Source organism: Amphibalanus amphitrite, unplaced genomic scaffold (genome assembly GCF_019059575.1).
Source record: "Amphibalanus amphitrite isolate SeventyFive unplaced genomic scaffold, NRLGWU_Aamphi_draft 000035F_arrow, whole genome shotgun sequence".
NCBI classification, from domain to species: domain Eukaryota; kingdom Metazoa; phylum Arthropoda; class Thecostraca; order Balanomorpha; family Balanidae; genus Amphibalanus; species Amphibalanus amphitrite.
In genome coordinates this window covers 208478-229939 of record NW_024881531.1, presented here as the reverse complement: position 1 = coordinate 229939, position 21462 = coordinate 208478, and the positions used below count along the sequence as shown (strand labels likewise).

General features: G+C 55.3%; 1 protein-coding gene across 1 annotated transcript; it reads left to right on the top strand.

Annotated features, from left to right (window-relative positions):
* The first annotated feature begins 177 nt into the window (after positions 1 to 177).
* Positions 178 to 20386, top strand: LOC122370763 (zinc finger protein 526-like). The gene is made up of 2 exons (XM_043346661.1): positions 178 to 322; positions 18070 to 20386. Exon 2 carries the CDS (start codon positions 18076 to 18078, stop codon positions 20323 to 20325), a length of 2250 nt encoding a protein of 749 aa, XP_043202596.1. The 5' UTR covers positions 178 to 322; positions 18070 to 18075; the 3' UTR covers positions 20326 to 20386.
* Positions 20387 to 21462: the final 1076 nt, after the last annotated feature.

The following is a 21462-nucleotide window of genomic DNA, read 5'->3' as shown; positions in this document are numbered from 1 at the left end:
CCCTGCCTCCCTCCCCACCGACGGAGTACAGTCTCGCGGCTGGCCTTGGCGGTCGGCCGCCGCGAGACTGTACGGGTGGGCCGTGAAACGGGCCTCGGGAGGGGGCGAGGCGGAGGGGAGGCGGGCGGGGGGAGGAGGGGAGGGGACGGCGGCAGGGGTCCGGCGCGGCACGGGGAGCCGTGCTGGCCAGATCGATGGCCGCTGGGAGAGGTGCTCGTGGTGCCGGGGCCGCTGCTGCCTCAGACACTCGCAGGACGTGGGACGGAAGAGTGGGCGCCAGCGGGCGCCGAGCTGCACACCACGTGAGCGCCTCCGGCACAAGGTCAGTGACCTCGGCGGTCAGCCGTGTGACCCCTCCTCCCCCCCCCCCGCCCAAACACCCATGTCACCGCTGGGAGTCTGACGCGGATCTAAAGTCGCAACAGAAGCCGTATCTGATCGAGGGCTAACTTACAGATATGTAAAAGTTCGAGGACCCTGGCCAACTGTTGCTATCTGGAGCAGAGAACGACTAAAAAGCACGCCGACTCCCGGATTCACCGAGGCGCGGCGCGTCTATCCATTAGCCGGGGACAGTTAACCAGCTGAGCACCCCTTCACTAAACCGTCCCTTCAGCATTCTCCTGTAGCTATCCGAGTGACGGCGCGCCATTTGAAACGATATAAATGGCCCCTATTACTCCCAAGTCCCAAGAACGCAGCGCCCCATTCTATTGTTTGTTACGACCGTGACGACTATGGCCTTCAAATGACCAAACTAATAACATCTTACATGCTGTAAATCGTGTCATCTTCGACAACGAGTACTACAAGTTGGCACGCGGCAGTGGTCGCTAATGAAAATCCCAGCCAGTCTCTTCATAATAGCAGAGTGCAATCCCTGTCGCGTACGGTGATCGAGACATATCACCTCTGGTGATGGTTCGCAGATGATGACACTCGGAAAATCCTATGCGGCAGTCGAAACGTTCGTGATTTAGTTGATATGATCAACAGACACGTCATTTTGATGATAGATGACGGAATAGTCTCGACCACAGTAGCTGATTAATTTACATCGAGAAGTTTGCAAATGTTTTATCTACAATGTGAGGTTCCGAGCACACGGCATGTTATCCGTTGTTTGCTGAACGCTCTTAGAAGCTTGCACGCTATCGGGACTTGTGGTTAGAGTAAAGGGCAATGACAAGGGCAATTGCACAGTTAGCTCTTTCAGTTCCCATTGCAATCGCATCTCAAGTTGGGAAGCGTAGGTAGACGTATATAATGAACCGGAATGAAGGAAGAAAAGTAGTTGGCTATAGACAATCTTATCGAGAAACGCGCAATAAACTCCTGAATTCGCATCAAATTGTCTTCAAAATGGCCCGCGTTCACTGTTTGCCATGACCTCACCCTCCCTCCCCTCCCGCCCTGCCACTCACATGGTGGGGTGGTGAAGGGAAGGGAGAGGAGAGGGGAGAGCCTCCCCAGTCCGGCGACCTTATTAATACCCGGCGCCCCAGCCCCTCCCCTCCTTCTCTCTCTCTCTCTCTCTCTCTCTCTCTCTCTCTCTCTCTCTCTCTCTCTCTCTCTCTCTCTCTCTCTCTCTCTCTCTCTCTCTCTCTCTCTCTCTCTCTCTCTCTCTCTCTCTCTCTCTCTCTCTCTCTCTCTCTCTCTCTCTCTCTCTCTCTCTCTCTCTCTCTCTTTCTCTCTTCTCTCTTCTCTCCCATCTCACTCTCCTTTTTCTCTCGCTCGACCCTCCTTTCGCCATTCCATGCGGACTAGAGCCGACGCAACGATGACGACGATGGGGGGGGGGGGGGATGCAATCACCCTCTCCTCCCTCCCCCTCTGGTACGTCCCCTGTGTCCCCTCCCAGCTCCCCTTCGTCCTGAACCCCTCCCCTCGGTCGTAGTCCACCCTCCTCCCCTCGCCAGACTAGACTGGGAGGGGAGGGGAGGGAGGCGGCTGTCGGGCTTGTGCACCCCTGTCCTGTCCTCCCCTCTCCGCTATCGACCAACGCTGGAGAATATAGATGACCTTCGGAAAGAAAGCTGGGCTTCGGAGATCGCATTCTACATAAGGGCTGAAAAAAACTTATTTATTGTAACCTGTTGTTGGTATTAAGTTGTTTGCATTAAATATACGTTTAAAAGTTTAGACTCAATTAAACTCAAATACTTCATCTAGGTCAGGTTTAGTTCGGACATAATGAATAAATACCTACCGAAACCAGTATAACGCCTTTAAGGGCGACTAACGGAGCGAGCGAGAGGGTGAGCCTTGCACGTGCGAAATTTCGAGGGGGTACCTCCAGCTGACTTGTGCACGGCGCCCTACTAACCGGTCTCTAGCGATGTGCCAAATTTGAGCACAATCGGCCCAGCCGTTCTCGAGATCTGGAAGCGGCACCCTGCACGTGCGCACGTGCAAAATGGGTCCCAACTGACTTGTGCACGGCACCCTACTAACTGCTCCGTAACCGTGTGCCAAATTTGAGCGCAATCGGTCCAGCCGTTCTCGAGATCTGGAATCGACCCACCCCAACTCTGGCACATGGATATGCATTGCCTAGTGGGTGCCTACCTACATGCCAACGTTCAGCGCAATCGGCCAAGTAGTTACCGAGATATTGCAACAATTGCAAAAGTGACACCTCTTCGTTTTGCACGTGGCACGTGCATAAAAAGTCACCCACATGCATCGGGAATAGCCCAATACTTGGTAGAAGGAATGAAGCTACCCTACAAAAATTACCGCATGTAAATCGGTCAAGTGGTTGCTGAGATATAAGCGTCGCAGAATCGTGACCACGGCCGGCCGGCCGGCCGGCCGGCCGCTCATACTCAGAAATTTCCGTTATTCTACGAAGACTCCGCTCGCTTCGCTCGCTCCGTAATAACCAGTAAAACGCCTTTTGGGCGACCAACGGAGCGAGCGAGAGGATGGGCCTTGCACGTGCGAAATTGCGAGGGGGTACCTCCAACTAACTTGTGCACTGCACCCTACTAACCGGTCTCTAGCGATGTGCCAAATTTGAGCACAATCGGCCCAGCCGTTCTCGAGATCTGGAAGCGGCACCCTGCACGTGCGCACGTGCAAAATGGGTCCCAACTGACTTGTGCACGGCACCCTACTAACTGCTCCGTAACCGTGTGCCAAATTTGAGCGCAATCGGTCCAGCCGTTCTCGAGATCTGGAATCGACCCCTGCACGTGCGCACGTGCAGCAGCACCCCAACTCTGGCACATGGATATGCATTGCCTAGTGGGTGCCTACCTACATGCCAACTTTCAGCGCAATCGGCCAAGTAGTTACCGAGATATTGCAACAATTGCAAAAGTGACACCTCTTCGTTTTGCACGTGGCACGTGCATAAAAAGTCACCCACATGCATCGGGAATAGCCCAATACTTGGTAGAAGGAATGAAGCTACCCTACAAAAATTACCGCATGTAAATCAGTCAAGTGGTTGCTGAGATATAAGCGTCGCAGAATCGTGACCACGGCCGGCCGGCCGGCCGGCCGGCCGCTCATACTCAGAAATTTCCATTATTCTACGTAAGACTCCGCTCGCTTCGCTCGCTCCGTAATAACCAGTAAAACGCCTTTTGGGCGACCAACGGAGCGAGCGAGAGGATGGGCCTTGCACGTGCGAAATTGCGAGGGGGTACCTCCAACTAACTTGTGCACTGCACCCTACTAACCGGTCTTTAGCGATGTGCCAAATTTCAGCGCAATCGGCCAAGCCGTTCTCGAGATCTGGAAGCGGCACACTGCACGTGCGCACGTGCAAGCGGGGTCCAAACTGACTTTTGCACGGCACCCTACTAACTGGTCCCCAACCGTGTACCAACTTTGAGCGCAATCGGCCCAGCCGTTCTCGAGATCTGGGAGCGCCCCCTGCACGTGCGCACGTGCTGTAGCACCCCAACCGTAACACATGCAGATGAATTATCTGATGGAGACCTAACTGTGTACCGAGTTGCAATTCAATCGGCCCAACCGTTGTGCCGTTATTGAGGTTGCAATTTTGGGGGTTCTTAAAAAAATGTCCAACTTTACCACGCGCCACGTGCGGTGGTTGGCAAGAACGCATGGTGGCCATCACACCACAGAACTTTTACGTCCAAGTGACATTCAGTAAAGAAGACCGCTTGTCAATCGGATGTCCCGTTCCTAAGATATTAGCATTTGAAGAGCGTCCCCACGGCCGGCCGGCCGGCCGGCCGCTCATACTCAGGATTTTCCCTTAATTCAGTATGAGACTCCGCTCGTTTCGCTCGCTCCGTAATAATGGTTGCTGGGAATAATTACACCAGTATAACGCCTTATGGGGCGACTAACGGAGCGAGCGAGAGGGTGGGCCTTGCACGTGCGAAATTTCGAGGGGGTACCTCCAACTGACTTGTGCACGGCACCCTACTAACCGGTCTCTAGCGATGTGCCAAATTTGAGCACAATCGGCCCAGCCGTTCTCGAGATCTGGAAGCGGCACCCTGCACGTGCGCACGTGCAAAATGGGTCCCAACTGACTTGTGCACGGCACCCTACTAACTGGTCCCTAACCGTGTACCAAATTTGAGCGCCATCGGTCCAGCCGTTCTCGAGATCTGGAAACGACCCCTGCACGTGCGCACGTGCAGCAGCACCCCAACCTTAACACATGCAGATGAATTATCTGATGGAGACCTAGCTGTGTACCGAGTTTCAATTCAATCGGCCCAGCCGTTGTGCCGTTATTAAGGTTGCAATTTTGGGGGTTCTTAAAAAATGTCCAACTTTACCACGCGCCACGTGCGGTGGTTGGCAAGAACGCATGGTGGCCATCACACCACAGAACTTTTACGTCCAAGTGACATTCAGTAAAGAAGACCGCTTGTCAATCGGATGTCCCGTTCCTAAGATATTAGCTTTTGAAGAGCGTCCCCACGGCCGGCCGGCCGGCCGGCCGGCCGGCCGCTCATACTCAGAAATTTCCGTTAATCTAAGGAAAGACTCCGCTCGCTTCGCTCGCTCCGTAACCAACTTTCAATGTAATTCTGCGATCAACGGAGTCGAGACACCGGCTGATGTTTTACGCTGCGCCTCTCCGTCCGTCACTGCACATCGTGTAGTTATTTGGATCGCCTCGGCTGGTCGGTGCACATGACGCCATTGTTTGGCAGACAGTCCAGCTCGGTTTGATTAGTGACTCATGTCATTAAGGCCAGATTTGATCGCACCAGAGCTGATAAAACACGACTGACCTTCGTGGGCGCAAGGTCGTCCCACTGAGGTGCGTTTGTCAGTGTCCGACATCAGTGATGGTGGGTGCTTCCCCGTCCCGAAAAATAGGCCAGTATCTGAGCATGGCGCGGCTACTGACGATTGACGCATCTATTCTTGATGGCACGCTTTGAGTTGTCGAGATATCGATCGAGAGCCAAAGGTCACCTGGGTAAAAGTGGATCGCTTTTTAAAGTTCAGGAGCGACAGTGGTGATTCCCATCATGTGATAAAGTTGGCTGTTAAACAACTGATACATAAACGAACGCTACTATCGGTTTGGTAAACAAACACTGTGTTGATTGTCCGCTCACAGCTATCAGTTGTCACTCCATAGTGTTAACAGATTTAGATGTCTCCTTAGCACATATCTGACGCTTGAGCCGTGAGCGTTCATTTTCTAAGCAACTAAATTGGGCAGTTGCATTACGCTAAGCATAAGAAGTTAGAACATCTGATTGTGTATTAGTGCCGGCTAGCTACTGAAAAAAGATCTCCTTGTCTACATTGAGCACCTCTTATCATTACATTCACGGTTTTTTATTAGCTCGTGAAAGTCACGGCGGCCACCCTGCTCGCCTCCGTGGCCGGCGGACCTCTGGCTGACATCAGCCCATCGTGCAGTGCTCCGGTCGGCTAAACCCGACAGTGATGTCAGCACACCGGCCCGGGGCCGCCAGTCAACTGGTGCCCGATTTTTACTTCAGCCCGGCACGCCAGCCCCCCCCCCCCCCCTCCTGACACGGTCGAGGAGCGGGCGGCGCTTCAGACAGCTTTCTCCCGCGGGGGAGGGGGGTAGAGGGAGGGGCACCGGATGTCCGCTAGTTGCAGACCCCGAGACCATGTCTTCCCGCTTTGGGGAAGAATTGACTGTAATTGAAACACAGCTGACCGCGCTGACATTTGAATGCGATGCACGATTTACAAAGCACATCCCTGTTGAACTTCCTGGCTCGCTGGGTTGGAACAATGAGAGTTCCGAGTTGCATTAGGTCAAGTTAAGTTGATTGATAAGCTTGTCAGCGTCAGTGGCATTGCAACGCATTCTATTAACTACTTACCTGCATGCGTCAAGAACCCTTGTTCAAAATTGTGTTAGGAACTATAAGAATCGTTCAGATGACTCTGAAAATGTATTTGATATAGGTACCCAGAACTGCTGGATTCGGGTCGGGAACAATTATCTTCATTTTTTTTTTTGTACAAAGTTATAAACATACAGCGGTCCAGGTACAAGCAGTTTTCATCGCGTTTACATGTTGGAATTTGCTGATGCTACTAATCTGAGTGCGACAGTGCACGAACCTTGACTGATGCAATTCCCTTGCACTCAAAGCTAGAACATACCTACGGTGCCGTGAACCAAACGCTTGGAGCTGTTGCAGCCAAACGCCTTTTTGAAGTTGAACAAGATATAAATTCCACAAATCATCTTGGTCCTCACTGCATAATGATACAGTGACTTGAGTCTGCTACATACATATAAACACAAGTTGCATTTCTAGAAAAGCCTTTCTAGAAAAGCCTTTCTTTCTAGAATAAGCCTGTCAACGCCATATAGCCTCGTTGCCGGTGTGCCCTAAAACACCAAATCATCAAGCCTGTCAACTCCAGCTCTACATGTGGCTCAAGTACCTACCTAAGTCACGAAATAAAACCGGATGTGACAATTACGCCAAGTTTGTCTTGTTTGGAATCATTCGAAAAACAGTCCTCCCACGTTAAAACCTTGACAGGGGGCTTACTGCTGCATTACAGGTGCACGATTGTACAAAACTAGATCCCTAGTCTAACCTGCCGGCTGGTGCGTGCACTGCTATAACATTGCCTGCCGTGCCAGGGATGATGTGTCTGTTGTGCATTTATTTATATACCTACTCTGTGCAATAGCTGTCAGGACATGACAAACCCACATTCAGAAAATAGGCATCCTGTATCTATTTACCTTTCATTTCATGAACTGACTCATATCTCTCGACTCGCCGTGACCGGTGACCATATCAGCGGATCACACTGCGCTGACGCCCGACCTGTCGCCGTCACACCCCCGCACCTTCCTGCAGTTCCTTTTCCGACTGTTTCAGTCGACCTCACGTCGCTCCCAGTCACCCACACCTCACCCGCGGCCTCACTGACCTCTAAGTGTCAGGGGAGACACCCGACCCGTCCCCGGTGGCTCCAACTCGTGTCAGACAGACCGGAAGGCCGCTCTCAGAAGCCTTTCTCGAGTAGAACAGCACTATTTCCGGGCGGAACTTCCGTAAGACAGGCTGCGACACCGGGGTGGCCCTTGCGTGTGGCGCACACCTTATGAGTGGACCATCACGGAACGAGGAAGCAGACTGGCGAAAAGCCTCATGTTTGCGAACGTTTAATTACATTCAGAGGATGTTTTAGAAGGGGCAGTGGAAACACATCAAGTTCCGGGATCAGTTCACAAGGAACTTCTGCAGTGTAGTCAACTTGTGACATAGTTAAGGCCTCATTACGGGCATACGGTACAATGTAAATCCCAACAACCGAGGTAGCTGAAGCATGCTTATGTACTGAGGGCTAACACAATTATGTTCCATCTAACCAGAAATAGCAATAAACTAGCGCAAAATTGGCTCATTATATCATCATAGACTGTGCTGAGGACGTGTTTGAACTTCCGAATATCGTGTGGCTAATAACTCAGCCGAAAATAGCTGCAGGGGTGCTGCCTCTGACGTGATTGACACGCCAATCAGCCGCCTCAGCCATGTTCTCTCAGGGAGGCATTCAGAATACTCGTATTGTCATATCACAGTGGCGTGAGACCCCGGTCCCAGACAAGTCGTGTCGAAAAGTCGCCTATATGTATTGGTCACGCGGCGGTGACTGATTCACAAGGTCTTAGGGGTCAGTGACATCTGACAGCCACTTTGTCAACGATTACTAGCGCCAATAAGATCAGAGTTTAATATCGAGTACCTGCCAATGACGGTGACGGCACAGCTCACAGACCATCCTGACAGCCCGGGTGGAACGTCTAATTATCACTGACCGTCTGCCACGCTGCGACAACGGCGTGACATAGAAGTTAGAACTGGGAATGCCTCGCAGGCAATTAGCTCGCATGCATCCGATTCAAAACGGTTTTAGACGCGATTATACGAGTATGACAGCTAGATTGACTTCTTCCTATTTTGCCGTTTAAAGCGCAGTTATTATTCACTTATTCGTGTGCGAAACCATAAACTTTTTACGGCTAGGTCGTTTACCAGTTATAATTGTCTTAGGTCGTATAAGGTGATACCCAATGTTGGATCCCAATGCCCACCTGATACTCATTACTCATATCTTCCTCTTCCATTCGCCACCATTCTCGCCATTAGTCAGAAGGACGGCCGGCCTCTGACAGAATCACCGCGGATCTTTCTCTCGCGTCTGCCGGCGCCGGCGGCGGTCGGCACCGGACGTCATCCCATGGCTACCCTCGCCCTCCACTCCCAGTGCCTATACAGTATACACGCCCCCTGCCAATCCTGGCGAGGCTGTTCTCCATAGTTGGGGTAATGTCATCTGGACCCTCTTCCCCTCTCAGACTCACAGCTCTCTTAGATTCGCCGCTGTCTGTGACTGACTTGCCGCCACAAATGACGCAGCTGGGATTAATAAGGCACGGCGTGCCAAACGCATAAGGGAAGTGCGTGTTCACCGATCACCGCCTATGGCACTCATATATCCCCTACCTCCCGTGCCGTGGAACCTGGCGGCGCCCCTGCTGCGGCGCCGGGCGGGGGCGGCAGCCGTGGGCGGCGGGCTGTCGGCCGTGGGCGGCGGCTGGGCGGCGGGCGGCGGCGGCGGCGGCGGCGCGTGGGCGGCGGGCTGTGGGTGGTGGGCTCGGCGCGGCGCCGCCGCCCTGCACAGATTCTGCCGCCACCGCTCGTACCGACAGCACGGAGTCGGACTCAGTCCCCAGTGGATCTCAGCATCGTGTGCTGCGGGTGTGTTGGCGGTACTTTGTGCAGTGCAGTGGAGAACAGGGTAGGAGAGGAGAGGAGAGGAGAGGAGAGGAGAGGAGAGAATCGGGCTGGACTGGCCAGGACTGGACTGGACTGGAAGGCGTTGTGTGTACACGTGCGCACGTGTCTTGCGTCTGTGAGCACGGCTACCGTCGACACCGGCAGACATTCGCGATACGGATTTACCGCGGCAACCATCCCAAACTTCTCAGAGCTGCGGCAAACCAAACGCCACGTCCTGCGCAGTCAGGACAGAGTGTAAAGCGCGCTGGAGAGAGGAGAGAGAGAGAGAGAGAGGAGAGAGAGGCAGGTGAGGCGCGTCCCCTCGGCGGCGTCCCTCCCACCCTCCCTCCCTCCCCCCTCCCCGGCCCCGGCCCGGGCGTCCCACCCCTCCCCCGACCCGCGCAGAGGGGAGGGGAGGCCGACCCTCGGCCGACCGGCACAAAGAGCGGGCGGCGCTCGCCGCCGAGGGCTGGTGTCGAGAGAACCGTCTCCGTCCCACGTCCCCGGACCGGGAATCCGAGCAGCGAGGCTACCAGGGGGAGGTGTCCGAGTCGCCAGCGTGGCCGTCGACTCCACGTGGCAATTCGGAGCAGTATACAGCCAAAACAGCTGAGGTGTGGTTCTTTGTTATTCGCTTTCGTTCATTCGTTTTTTTTTACATCTTCGGTGCATCATTGTCGTCCTTGTTTCAACTCGGTTGTCTGATCCATTCTTCCAAACACACGTTTCGAGGCCCGGCGCGTTAGAGACGCATCTATTTGGAATATTGGATCGGTATTCCTTTGCGGTATTCCTTTGCTGTTGTTGTTTTATTTCGTCAGTTGTCCAATTTGTCTTCCGAGCCAATTTGTCTCCTCTGAGTTTATCAACACTCCCTCAACCACATTTTATAAGCGCTTCATCCCATCCTCCCTCCCTTCCTCCCATCCCATCTATAAGCGCTCATCGAAACGATCATTGTCGCCGGTGTCCAGCCTGTTTTTCGGCGCGTGACCGAGCGTCATTACTAAACCGATGACGAGCCGAGGTACCCTGAGGGCTCGCTCATAACTCTCCCGACGCATCATCTCTGTCGATAAGCGACTATGTTCACTCTGTCGACCGCCCGAGACCGGCAGTGGGGCAGGCTGAGCCATGGTAGCGGAAAGAACGGCGGTAAAACATGCCGCATAGGGATCCCGGAGGTTCTCGGATAATCGACTCATGTGGCGTACGGAGACCTGAGGAAGTGGGTCAGATAGCTGAAATGGTGGATGGATGTTGTGCGTTGGCGTTTCATGAGTAACGATTTACGGAACTAGCATGCCACAATCGGGACTGGTGCAATATCATAATTATTCGTGTATGTACCTATCCCCAGGATGGTACACACTCATCAAACACATAAAACATTGAACAATAAAAAGTTTGTAAAGGGAAGCGCAACCAAGATATTCCATGACTTCATTCCACAGGACAACACTGGTTACTTATCAAACAGCGGCTAACGTCTGCTTAATTGAAGATGGAGATGTACCGGATCAAATACAAGGACTGCGGCAGATAAGCGCAGAAACCATTCCACCTAACCCTGCCAAATGACCTTTACAAAAACTTTCCGCTTACCCGAGTCCCCGACCACTCCATTCCATATGTGCCATTCAGGTTTTCCATCCACCGCAGCCAGCGTACATTATAGAGTTGCAGTTCTATTTCTGGAGGCCGACGATACAGCGCGTGTGCCGCCCTATCAGACATCCGATGCGACATTAATGGCGACGGGTCGACAGCGACCGGCGGTGTTGCGCTGCCGCGGCGGCCGTCTCTTTGTCCTCTACACGGCCTCCGCGGAGTAACTGGGGAGTACCAGCCGAGACAGAGCCGCAGCAGTCGGCTTCCCTCCCCAGTCCCCACACAGCAACAGGGCGGGCTGAGTCACCGCTGGGGACTGCGACAGCACTCAGACACCAATAGCATCGACCGAGCGATCAGTGCTGTATTCACGAAGGTCGTTTCACGCTACCAATGACGTCACATGGCACCAATGACGTCAGATCAGTATCTGAGGTGCCGCCATTGGTGGGATGTTGGTGACATGCTTTTATGGGTTTTGCGTCGAACCGGTGTAGTGCCGTCCAGCTGCCGCTATATACCCGGGTATCGCCAGCTTTGTTGTTAGCTGCGTGCCGCCACCGGCAGAGGCGGAGGCTGCGCTGGGCAGCTGGGGCGGAGGCCCCGGTGGGCACTGGCGGAGTGGGGGCGGGTGGGGGTAAGGTCACGGGCCGCTCGATAAATCGACCGTCTCCGCCCACAACCCGCCGTTGACGCCCACCACACCCAGGCGGAGTGCGGGGCCGGGTAGGAGGCTAGGAGCGGCGACCTCGTCCGGCCACGCCCCCGGAGACGCCGCCGACCCGGCACCGGGAACCAGGCACACCGCGAACCGGGAACCAGGCGCGATGAACCGTGAACAGACGTGCCGGACATGATCACTGTGAACCCGGTATTGCCAGGTATGAACCTCTCCGCTGGACGAGCCCTACTGCGTGGTCTCCGTAAGGTTTGGAACAGCTGAATTACCAGTCGCAACTTTGCCCTCCTCTGTATTCCAGCCTGCGTATCCAGTCAGGTTGCGGTTCATCCAGACAGTCCTATACCTACATACTGTCCCGCAGACAGTGGGCATTCGCCTGATCTCAGCAATCCATGTTTAGGTAGAGGTTCTCAAAGAGCAGAACAACGCTACAGCTGCCCAAACTATAGCATTGCACATACTCGTAAATATGACTCGGCCAATTGTTTTAGGTCACCATTCTTTTTTCATTCCCACGGACAAAGTTATTGTCCATATTTGGGTAATTTTCTCCACCAGCAGCGCACGAACCTAGTGTCTTTTGGCGTTAGGACAGGCAAAAGCAGCTATGCGTCGCATATCAGGGCCACACTGTCATGGTCATGGACTCTGCGTCGTAATCAGGGACTGACCCGCGGCATCGCCAGGCTCCGAGGGATGTGTGTCAAACAGGGCGATAAGAGCGTGCCTCACCGGTGACATCATGTGTGACAGTGTCGTGACCTTCCAGACCAGCCGACTTCCTTTCGTCAGGGGCCAGACCAGACGGCCGCAGGCGGAGGCTCCGTTACTGCGGAAGTTGCCATGTATTGGGTAGCGTATTTTTAGCTCAGACTATCGCTCGAACTGCCATAACATGCGTCATATACCGTTATTGAATGTCTCGGAAGTATTGCTGTGTTACATCCCATTACCCTTCCCAATAGTTGTTACGTAAGCCGTAAGATATGTTCCCATTCTCTCCATGAATTGAGTGCTGGGGTTAAAAATACTGGATATTTGGAATGGATCATTTGCTGACTACGCGAGCGAGGCTGACTCCCATGGCCGACCTACCGCCCAGCTCGCGTCATACCCAACTTCTCTGGTACGAACGTACCCAACTTCTCTGGTACGAACGCCAACACCATTTGTCTCTCATCGTCTCCACCGCCTACTGGCTGTCCAGTTCACGGCATGTTACAGCTGAGACTGCTCTCACACCTGAGACAAAGGCTTACCAGTGCAGACTGAACGGCGCTCTACAGAGAGTGAGTCACAGGGTTGATCCGACCAGGTGACCGCCGCAACTGACGGTGTCTGACAGAGCTGTCACACGCGATCGACAGACCACAGCCTGCAGAGTGCAGACGGCACCTGGCACCCGCGAGGAAACGTCAAAAACGAGTTCACGATCGCATGACATAAATCAAACGATGGGAGTGACATGAGGCAGTCGCAGCGCTCTGGAAGCCTTCCGAGAATACAGTTGTTGATTCCGTCTATGATAAACGTAAGCCCCTAACAATTTAAACCTGACGGTTACAGGAAACGAGCAAAGCTCACGGTGCAACACGGATCGAGGTGCCCTATTCTCGTTGCTATGCGGGAAAGGAGTGTAAGTTCCGGCGGAAATGTATCTCTTCTCCTGGCCGACTGCGACAAGGCCCATCCGCCACAGTACGGCGCGACTCAGTGACAACTCGGGCCGGACACGGCACTCGTATCCCTCTGACACGGCGGTGACGCCACTGGGACATACCTGTGAGACGGACGCGGTATTAGGCAGGATAGGCTTAGGGAGCGGTCCAAAACGATAAGCGGGCGCCGTCAGATACGAGCTTCTTCGGGCCTTTGATAAAGCCCTCGGACTTAGCCAGCCTGACCTCTGACATGCTCTGACAGAATATATGTCACCGTCACAGATCGTCAGATGGTTACGGCGTTATCTGACGCATTATGGCGGCCGCTGACAGTTCATGACCATTCCTAGAATGTCTGGCGGATGACAATCCTTGGCTGATGTCCCAACAGGCTAACTGCCATAACCGGACATCAGTGGAGGGTTTTGGCGGCTCTGGGCCACCTCTCTGACAGTGCCCGGGGTGACAGCGGACAGGTGACAGCGCCGACAGCCGGCGGCAGCGGCTGGCCGGCCGTGACAGCCGCCGGTGGGCGGCGGGCGGCTCTGCGCCGCTATGGATCGGGCGGCGAGCGGCTACCAGTCCGCCCCCGCCCGCGCCCACGCGCGCCGTGCCAGCCGCCGCCCGACGAGCTGCCAGCTCCGCAGCTCCGAGCTGCAGCTGCGGAGGCGGCGGCCGCACTGGAAAACTTCCCCGCCCGACCCGAGCACTGGCGCGGTGCTACCTTACCCGGTTCTATAGGCCGGGTATGGCGAGACAGAAATACTGGCCGTAACGACCACACGCCCGCCGCAGGACTGCTTTGGGTAAACGACCTTCAAAGGTGGACTTCACTGGCATCGCATGGATTCCCCGACCCCCACACGGTTAATGACTGGCGAGGGGGACACGCAGGAAACACGCACAGATTTCGTCACTCACATGTTCGTGATACATTCGTGATCTTGAATCCAACGCAGCGCCGCTAAGTTGACTTCACGGTGAACATCAAACCTCGAATCAAGCCTCGAATCATTTCCATTCTGCATGAAAGAATCCACTAAACCAAAACATCTCCAGCCGTCTGCAATTGCATTACGGGCGTCTTCTATTTTCATCACCTGCGCACTGCCCGCCTACGCGGCCAGCCGCTGCAGCGAGCTGCGTTCACAGCGGCTGTGTGGGGGCGTACTCAGGGCCAATGGCCGGAACAACTGGATGAGGACTCCTATACAGGACTCCCCGAGGATAGCGCGAGGACTCAGAGAGAATACTTCGAGGACTTAGTGGCCGGGACGCCCGGGAGTCCGTGAACGGCCGTTCTGAGTCCGTCATTCCCGGACACAAAGCTTCGCTTGCTAACGGGATCGAGCTATTTTCCAAATACCTACTCACTGAGTGAGTGAAACTAGTTAGCAGTCGCCCCCGCAGAGTCCCGGTTATATAACACGCCTGGAATGCATCGAAATCATTATATGAACCTAGGGCCAATATGGATTCAACATTGCGGATGTCAAAGGTGGTAAGAACCACAATGCCTTTGTCGGCCATTGTACAACTTTGATGTTTAAAAATGATACGCAGTTTGAACCTTCGTATGGTGTGCATTGCAATATTGCAATGAAACATACTTAACTCTTCCACACAATTACCTGAAACCGACCATATCTACAATTATCTTGATTACGGAGACAGTCGTTCCCAAACACGTCAATGCCTTCATGCCCCCATACTGCTGCAGGAGCTCTGGCCTCTGTAACTTCACCACGACTGTTTGGTCCCCCCCCCCTGCGGGCAGGTAGGGGGGGGGGGGTCGGACGACCGCCGTCTGTCCTCAGTCCGCCCACACGGGCCCGTCGGCGGCCCGGGGCCGGGGGCGGCGGCTGACGGTGTTTCCAGGGCGAGGCCCCAGTGACCGCAGCAGCGGGGGCGGCACTCGGGCCAGTCACGGAGACCGGTCGGTCGGGCTAGTCCGTTTACCAGATTACTGACGAGCTAACGAAGTCAACCTCAGAACTGGCGCGTTGATCGGTTCTCCCAGGCCGCTTCTGCGACGCTGATGGTCGGACAATCGATATTTGCATTTAAATATTTAGCTACGGAATAAGAAAACAGGTGTGGACTGTGGCCGCACAGCCAAGTCATGGCGTGAAGGACTTTGGTCGAGGTATATTTAGATATCGACTTAGCCTGTAAGTTGATGCACGGCTTAAGCTGATATGATCCACTATTTCCGGCTTGGGTTTACTGTCGCGGATTAGAGCCTGATGACTTCATAACGGACACGTCAGGCGCACCCATCCACCTGCTATCACGACCAAAGACACTGCGATCTAATAGATAAGTGAAGTCGTATTATCCAAACGATTTGCCCTCTCATGTCACATTATCTGTGACACGCCAACTGACTACCGCCCGATTGCAGACGGGCAAACCTCTTTGGGCGGCTGATTCACTCGGTGGTTGACGCGCGGCTGTTTTTCCTGTTGGCACACCTACCCGGCGATTGTTTTACCCTCACTCAGGGGGCGAGCAATTATCATTTACCAGGCCCGCAGCCAGCGCAGCCACGCATTGCTCAGTCGATGCGTCTCGTTGACGTGCAAATTCGACCCGATAGGAACCGGACCTCAGACGTGAAAGTCTGGCATCTTAGTCAAGTGCGTTTTAGAAATATTACGTGCCAATGATATTACATCGTAAACGTTAACCCCATCACTCAGTCACTTTCAAGCCCGGAGTGAGCCGGAACTCGATATAAAAACGGAAAGCTTCCTTCCTAACCTGCGCTAACCGGAGAGCCTTTATTTCATCGTTTATGCTGGTTTTCAAGGTTCGGCATAATTGTCCCAGCTGTGCAAACTACCAGGTCGCCCTTTAACCCGGCAGTTGCTGGGGTATTTCGCCACCCACCGTTTGCTGGGGGGGGGGGGGGCGTTAAACGCCCCCAGCCGATAACTCGAGAACCAATAGGCGCAGCGAAACGCACGAGGCGGCAAACGAAAGAACGCGACGAGACGCTTCAGATGAGTACTTTAAAGTTGAATTTTGAGGTCACAGGTTGGGTCAAGGTCAGGTCAAACACCTAAAATCGGGCTTTCAGTAGCATGGACTTCAGGACTTCGCAATGGGCGCCTCTCGTCAGTAACTCTGTCAAAACGGTGCACAATCCATCATATAAGGCCTACAGGAGTGTCAGCTCCATGTAGGGGTCAGTCAAGCATAGGTCAGGGTCAAGGTCAGGTCAACCGGGTAGGCACATATCCCCGAAAATCAAAACTGATATTCGCAGCCTGTGACACATGTTTTATGGGTAATTTGGGGCGTAGAACACGATGGTGGCATTCATTTTATCATATGTGTACCTGTTTGGCTCAAAAAGTTCAATTTAAGAAATGCATGTATCATGGTCGTGAAGTAGTCACGAGAAATTGTCAAGATTCAGTTCAAGATTCTGGAAAATGCGGAACGATAATCAATAATCGAAGATAGCCATTTGATTGTTCATGGTATTGGCAGTCTAATGGCGTTTACGGCATGTCTGTATGTCTATTCTGTGATTTTATATGATTTTTGGAACATATGCCGTTTTTGGTCGAAAACTCAGAAATCATGACGTCACTAAAACCTCGATATCTCAAAAATTTTCCGACCGATTTTTTTGAAACTTTGTCAAAATAAACTTCAATCAATTCCCTACAGGTACCCAAAATTTGGCGCGCCTGCGGCACGCCATTTTTATGCTATGGCCCGGCGAATAAAGTGGGGGCGTTTAACGCCCCCCCCCCCAGCAACTCGCGGGTTAAGTAGGTGCCCCGACCCGCCGGCCAGACCGCAGTGCGGAAACCTGGAATGCATCGCTACACCCGTCAGTAGTCATATGGAACTTCCCGGCTCCCTGACAGAATAGAATCCGGGTACATCTGTCCACCTGACCTGAATCGGAACCATGTTCCACGACTGCGAAATCCAGCGACCGAACTTGACAGTTCAGCTTCCGTGGGAACTTCCGCACTAAAACTTCTCGAGCGCTTTCGGAAATATAGATGAGCTGTAAATCAAAGCAACCGGTGTCTTCCGCAGCTGGAGTTCCGGCCTGACTGTTGGATCACGAGCCATAAGTGGCCCTGTGATACCACCTGTTTGTTAAATCTTATGACGTCATCAGTGTGACCATAAACGTCACGAAGGGGCCGGCACGGCTCATCTGATAGCGCGCGATGACCGGCAGTCGGCACGGCGCCCGCATGTTAACAGTTTCACCTTGATTGCAGCTGATCCAACGGCTTCTCTACTGAGTGTCTTATAAAGTCACCTGCATGCCTGTCACCTGATACAGCCATGGGCATTAACCGCCATTGTTGCAATGCAAACAAATTGATAGCGCTGTAGCTGATAAAGCGACGTAGCTAAATCGCCTAAATCCGTTTAGAAATCAAAGATTAATCATGCTGCTTCGATGATCACTAGCGATCTGTCACAAGCTACGCTTTTGTATCTCCAAATATTGTAAACCCTCTCTTCCGTCATTGTAAAGTGCGTGGTTTTGTTTCTCTAGAAACACTCCCAGCTGACGTCCACCGTGGCATGACACGATGCCGTTAGTCGTTAGTGTCACAATCACTTAACCACCTAGCTGAGCGTTTTCTTGACGTCACATTCCTTATGACCTAAGCGTGTCTATGTCGTCGACTCGTCACACACCGTGTGACTTAAACGCTTCTATGACGTCACACACCGTTTGACCGTACAATCCGTGGCGACCCTAGCGACCATATGACATCACCCGGCGTCTGACCCGAGCTCTCCAATGACGTCACCCAGCGTCTGACCCGAGCTCTCCAATGACGTCACCCGGCGTCTGACCTGTGTCCGACCCGTCTGTGTGCCGCAGGGACCGATGGCTGCGGCGATGAGCGGCGTCAGCCTGATGGAGGCCATCTCGGCGCGGCTGCGGCGCACTGACGTCACGCTGGAGCGCGCCGACAGCGGCGCAGAGGTCATCAAGCTGGAGCGAGCCGACAGCAGCGATGGCGCGCTGTCGCTGACGGCCGGCGGCCCGGCCGAGCTGCGCTGGCACAACGCGCCGATCGCCACTTACGTGGCCGAGCAGCGTCTGTTTCGGTGCGGCCAGTGCGCCGTCACCGCGTTCCTGGCCCGTCCGATGGCCGAGCACTGGCTGGGCGCGCACGCCGACTTCAAGGCGTTCCAGTGTCCGCACTGTCCGTACATGAGCTCGTGGCAGCGGTGCGTGCGCATGCATCTGGTGCGTCATCACGGCGACCGGGTCTCGGAGGTGGCCGAGTTCAGCAACAGCCACGTGATGGCCGACATCCTCGAGCGGCTATCCGAGCTGAAGCGCGACTCCGAGCTGCGCGCACCGCCGTCGCCGGCCGACGACGAGCCCATCGTCGAGGAATTGGTGATCGACGACGGCGCCGGCGGCAAGCGGCACCACTGCCCGCACTGTCCGTACTCGACGCACCGGCGAGACCTCTTCAACCGACACGAGAACATCCACAAGTCGGACAAGCCCTTCCAGTGCTACATCTGCCAGAGGATGTTCAACCGGGCCGACCATGTGAAGAAGCACTTTCTCAGGATCCACCGCGACGAGCCGTATGATGTGACGCGCATTCGGCGCATCCCGCCCAAGACGCTGACGGCGCAGGTGTACTACTCGCGAGCGGCGTCGCTCACCTCCGACTCACAGCCGCCGCGCTCCCCGGAGAAGCCGGTGGCGGTTGCGCCGTCCCCTCCTGCACTGCCACCACCGCCGCCGCCGCCGCCCGCTCCAACCCCTCCGCGCGAAGACGTCAAGCCGCTGGTGCTGAGCCCGAACCCGCGTGTCGGCGTGCGCCGCTGGGCCGTGTCGCCGCCCGACAGTCCGGCGCCCACCAAACGGGCCGCCTCGCCGTGCGCCGAACAGAAGGAGAACCGACGCCAGCGGCGCGCCGACTCGACGCCCAGCGAGTCTGACGCCTCCTCCGGCACAGAGGCCGCCGAGGCCCCGGAGCGCGCCAGCCGCCAGGGCGCGTTCGCCTGCCCCGAGTGCCCTTGGCGTGGATTCGACTCGTGGTGTCTGAAGCGGCACATGAACACACACACCAAGCCGTACACGTGTCCCCTGTGTCCGTACAAAGCTGCGCGCTCCGAGAGGCTCACCTGGCACGCCGCGAAAGTGCACGGCAAGAAGATCTGCATCAAGTGTTTCTTTGTCTGCGACGACCAGATGACGCTGAGCGTCCACCAGTTGAGCACCCACCAGAACGGGCAGAGTCGGCAGGGCTTCACGTGCGTCATGTGCGCCTACACGTTCAAGCTGCACACCGAGCTGGAGGCGCACATGGTGGCCGAGCACGGGCGCGCCATGCTCGACTGTTCCGTGTGTATGTTCCGTACCACGGACCCGGCCGTGCTGACCGACCACGTTCGCTACAGCCACCAGCAGCGGCCGGGCGCGCAGCCGAGTCCGGCGCTTCCCGCCAGCGGCGGCAGCGCTGCGCCGCCCGTCATCCTGAACGTGCCGTCCGTGCGCAGCGAGCCCACGTCATCGCCGCCGCCGGATAGCTCCGAGCCGGCGCCGCTCCCACCCCCACCCCCGCCCCCACCTCCACCGCCGTGCGAGGAGTGTCGCCAGGTGCGACCACCTCTGGTGTGCACCCACTCGGGCGGCACTCTGCGCTGTCAGGCGGCGCGGTGCCGTTTCGAGGCCGGCGACGCGGCCACCCTGCAGACGCACGTGTCGGCGCGTCACGCGGACGGCGCGCTGCGGTGCCCGCACTGCGCCGCGCCGCTCGGCTCGGTGCTCGAGTTCTGTCTGCACTGGCCGCTGCACCACGTGGCGCTGTGCTGGAGCTGCGCGCAGCTCACCGAGCAGCACTTCACCGTGCTGCAGCACGCGCCGCCGCCGGCCTCGGCAGCGGCCGACCAGGCCGACCCGGCCGCCATCGACTGCGGCTCGTTCCTCCGACTGGAGATGAGGACCGAAGAGGAGGAGGAGGAGGCGCTCTTCACCGGCGAGGAGGAGGAGGAGGAGGCGGCCGGCGGTGAGCGGGGCGCCGTCAAGAGGAGCCGCAAACAGCCGCGGCCACAGCGCCGGCCGTCGCCGGAAGCCGAGGACGGACAGCAGGAGAACGACAAAGAGTAGAGGCCGGTCGATAAAACCGGTAGCAGCGAGATGGGACGGCGATGCGAGAGCGCATGCAAGGCAAAACAGATCAATGCTGCACTGGAATTTGTAAAAGCGTAAGTGGTACCTCAAGCATGTGGCATTTGAATGAACGTCGCGAATGTCGATGGCATTCGACGCAGCCTATTGTTCATTCTCACGCGTCGGGATGTTCTCAGCCCGCGGAGGGAGAAGTGGACTGCAGTGACCTGTATCCGGCCGAATCACCCAAAGTGACCCGGTGCGACGACGAACTGAGTCGGGACAGAGCTAGTGTAAATGTGTGGACGTGCGACAGGCTGTCAGTGACTGACTCAGCGACCATGTGTTCGTATGACTCATGTAGAGTCCATAAGAGCTCGTGAGTGCCATAACAGCTCGGCGAGGCAACCGTGCAGATCGAAAGTCGCAAAGCGCATGAAAGTGGGAGCGTCTGTAGAGCATGCCAATGGCGCATATCAGTTACATGTGCCATATACTAAAACCAGTATAACGCCTTTTGGGGCGACTAACGGAGCGAGCGAGAGGGTGGGTCTTGCACGTGCGAAATTTCGAGGGGGTACCTCCAACTAACTTGTGCACGGCACCTTACTAACCGGTCTCTAGCGATCTGCCAAATTTGAGCACAATCAGCCCAGCCGTTCTCGAGATCTGGAAGCGGCACCCTGCACGTGCGCACGTGCAAAATGGGTCCCAACTGACTTGTGCACGGCACCCTACTAACTGGTCCCTAACCGTGTACCAAATTTGAGCGCCATCGGTCCAGCCGTTCTCGAGATCTGGAAACGCCCCCTGCACGTGCGCACGTGCAGCAGCACCCCAACTCTGGCACATGGATATGCAGTGCCTAGTGGGTGCCTACCTACATGCCAACTTTCAGCGCAATCGGCCAAGTAGTTACCGAGATATTGCAACAATTACAAAACTGACACCACTTCGTTTTGCACGTGGCACGTGCATAAGGGGTCACCCACATGCATCGGGAATAGTCCAATACTTGGTAGAAGGAATAAAGCTACCCTACAAAAATTACCGCGTGTAAATCGGTCAAGTGGTTGCTGAGATATAAGCCTCGCAAAAGCGTCCGCACGGCCGGCCGGCCGGCCGCTCATACTC

Bases quoted from the DNA above. Each gene is read 5' to 3' on its own strand.
- LOC122370763 (XM_043346661.1), top strand. From the start codon at position 18,076: ATGGCTGCGGCGATGAGCGGCGTCAGCCTGATGGAGGCCATCTCGGCG.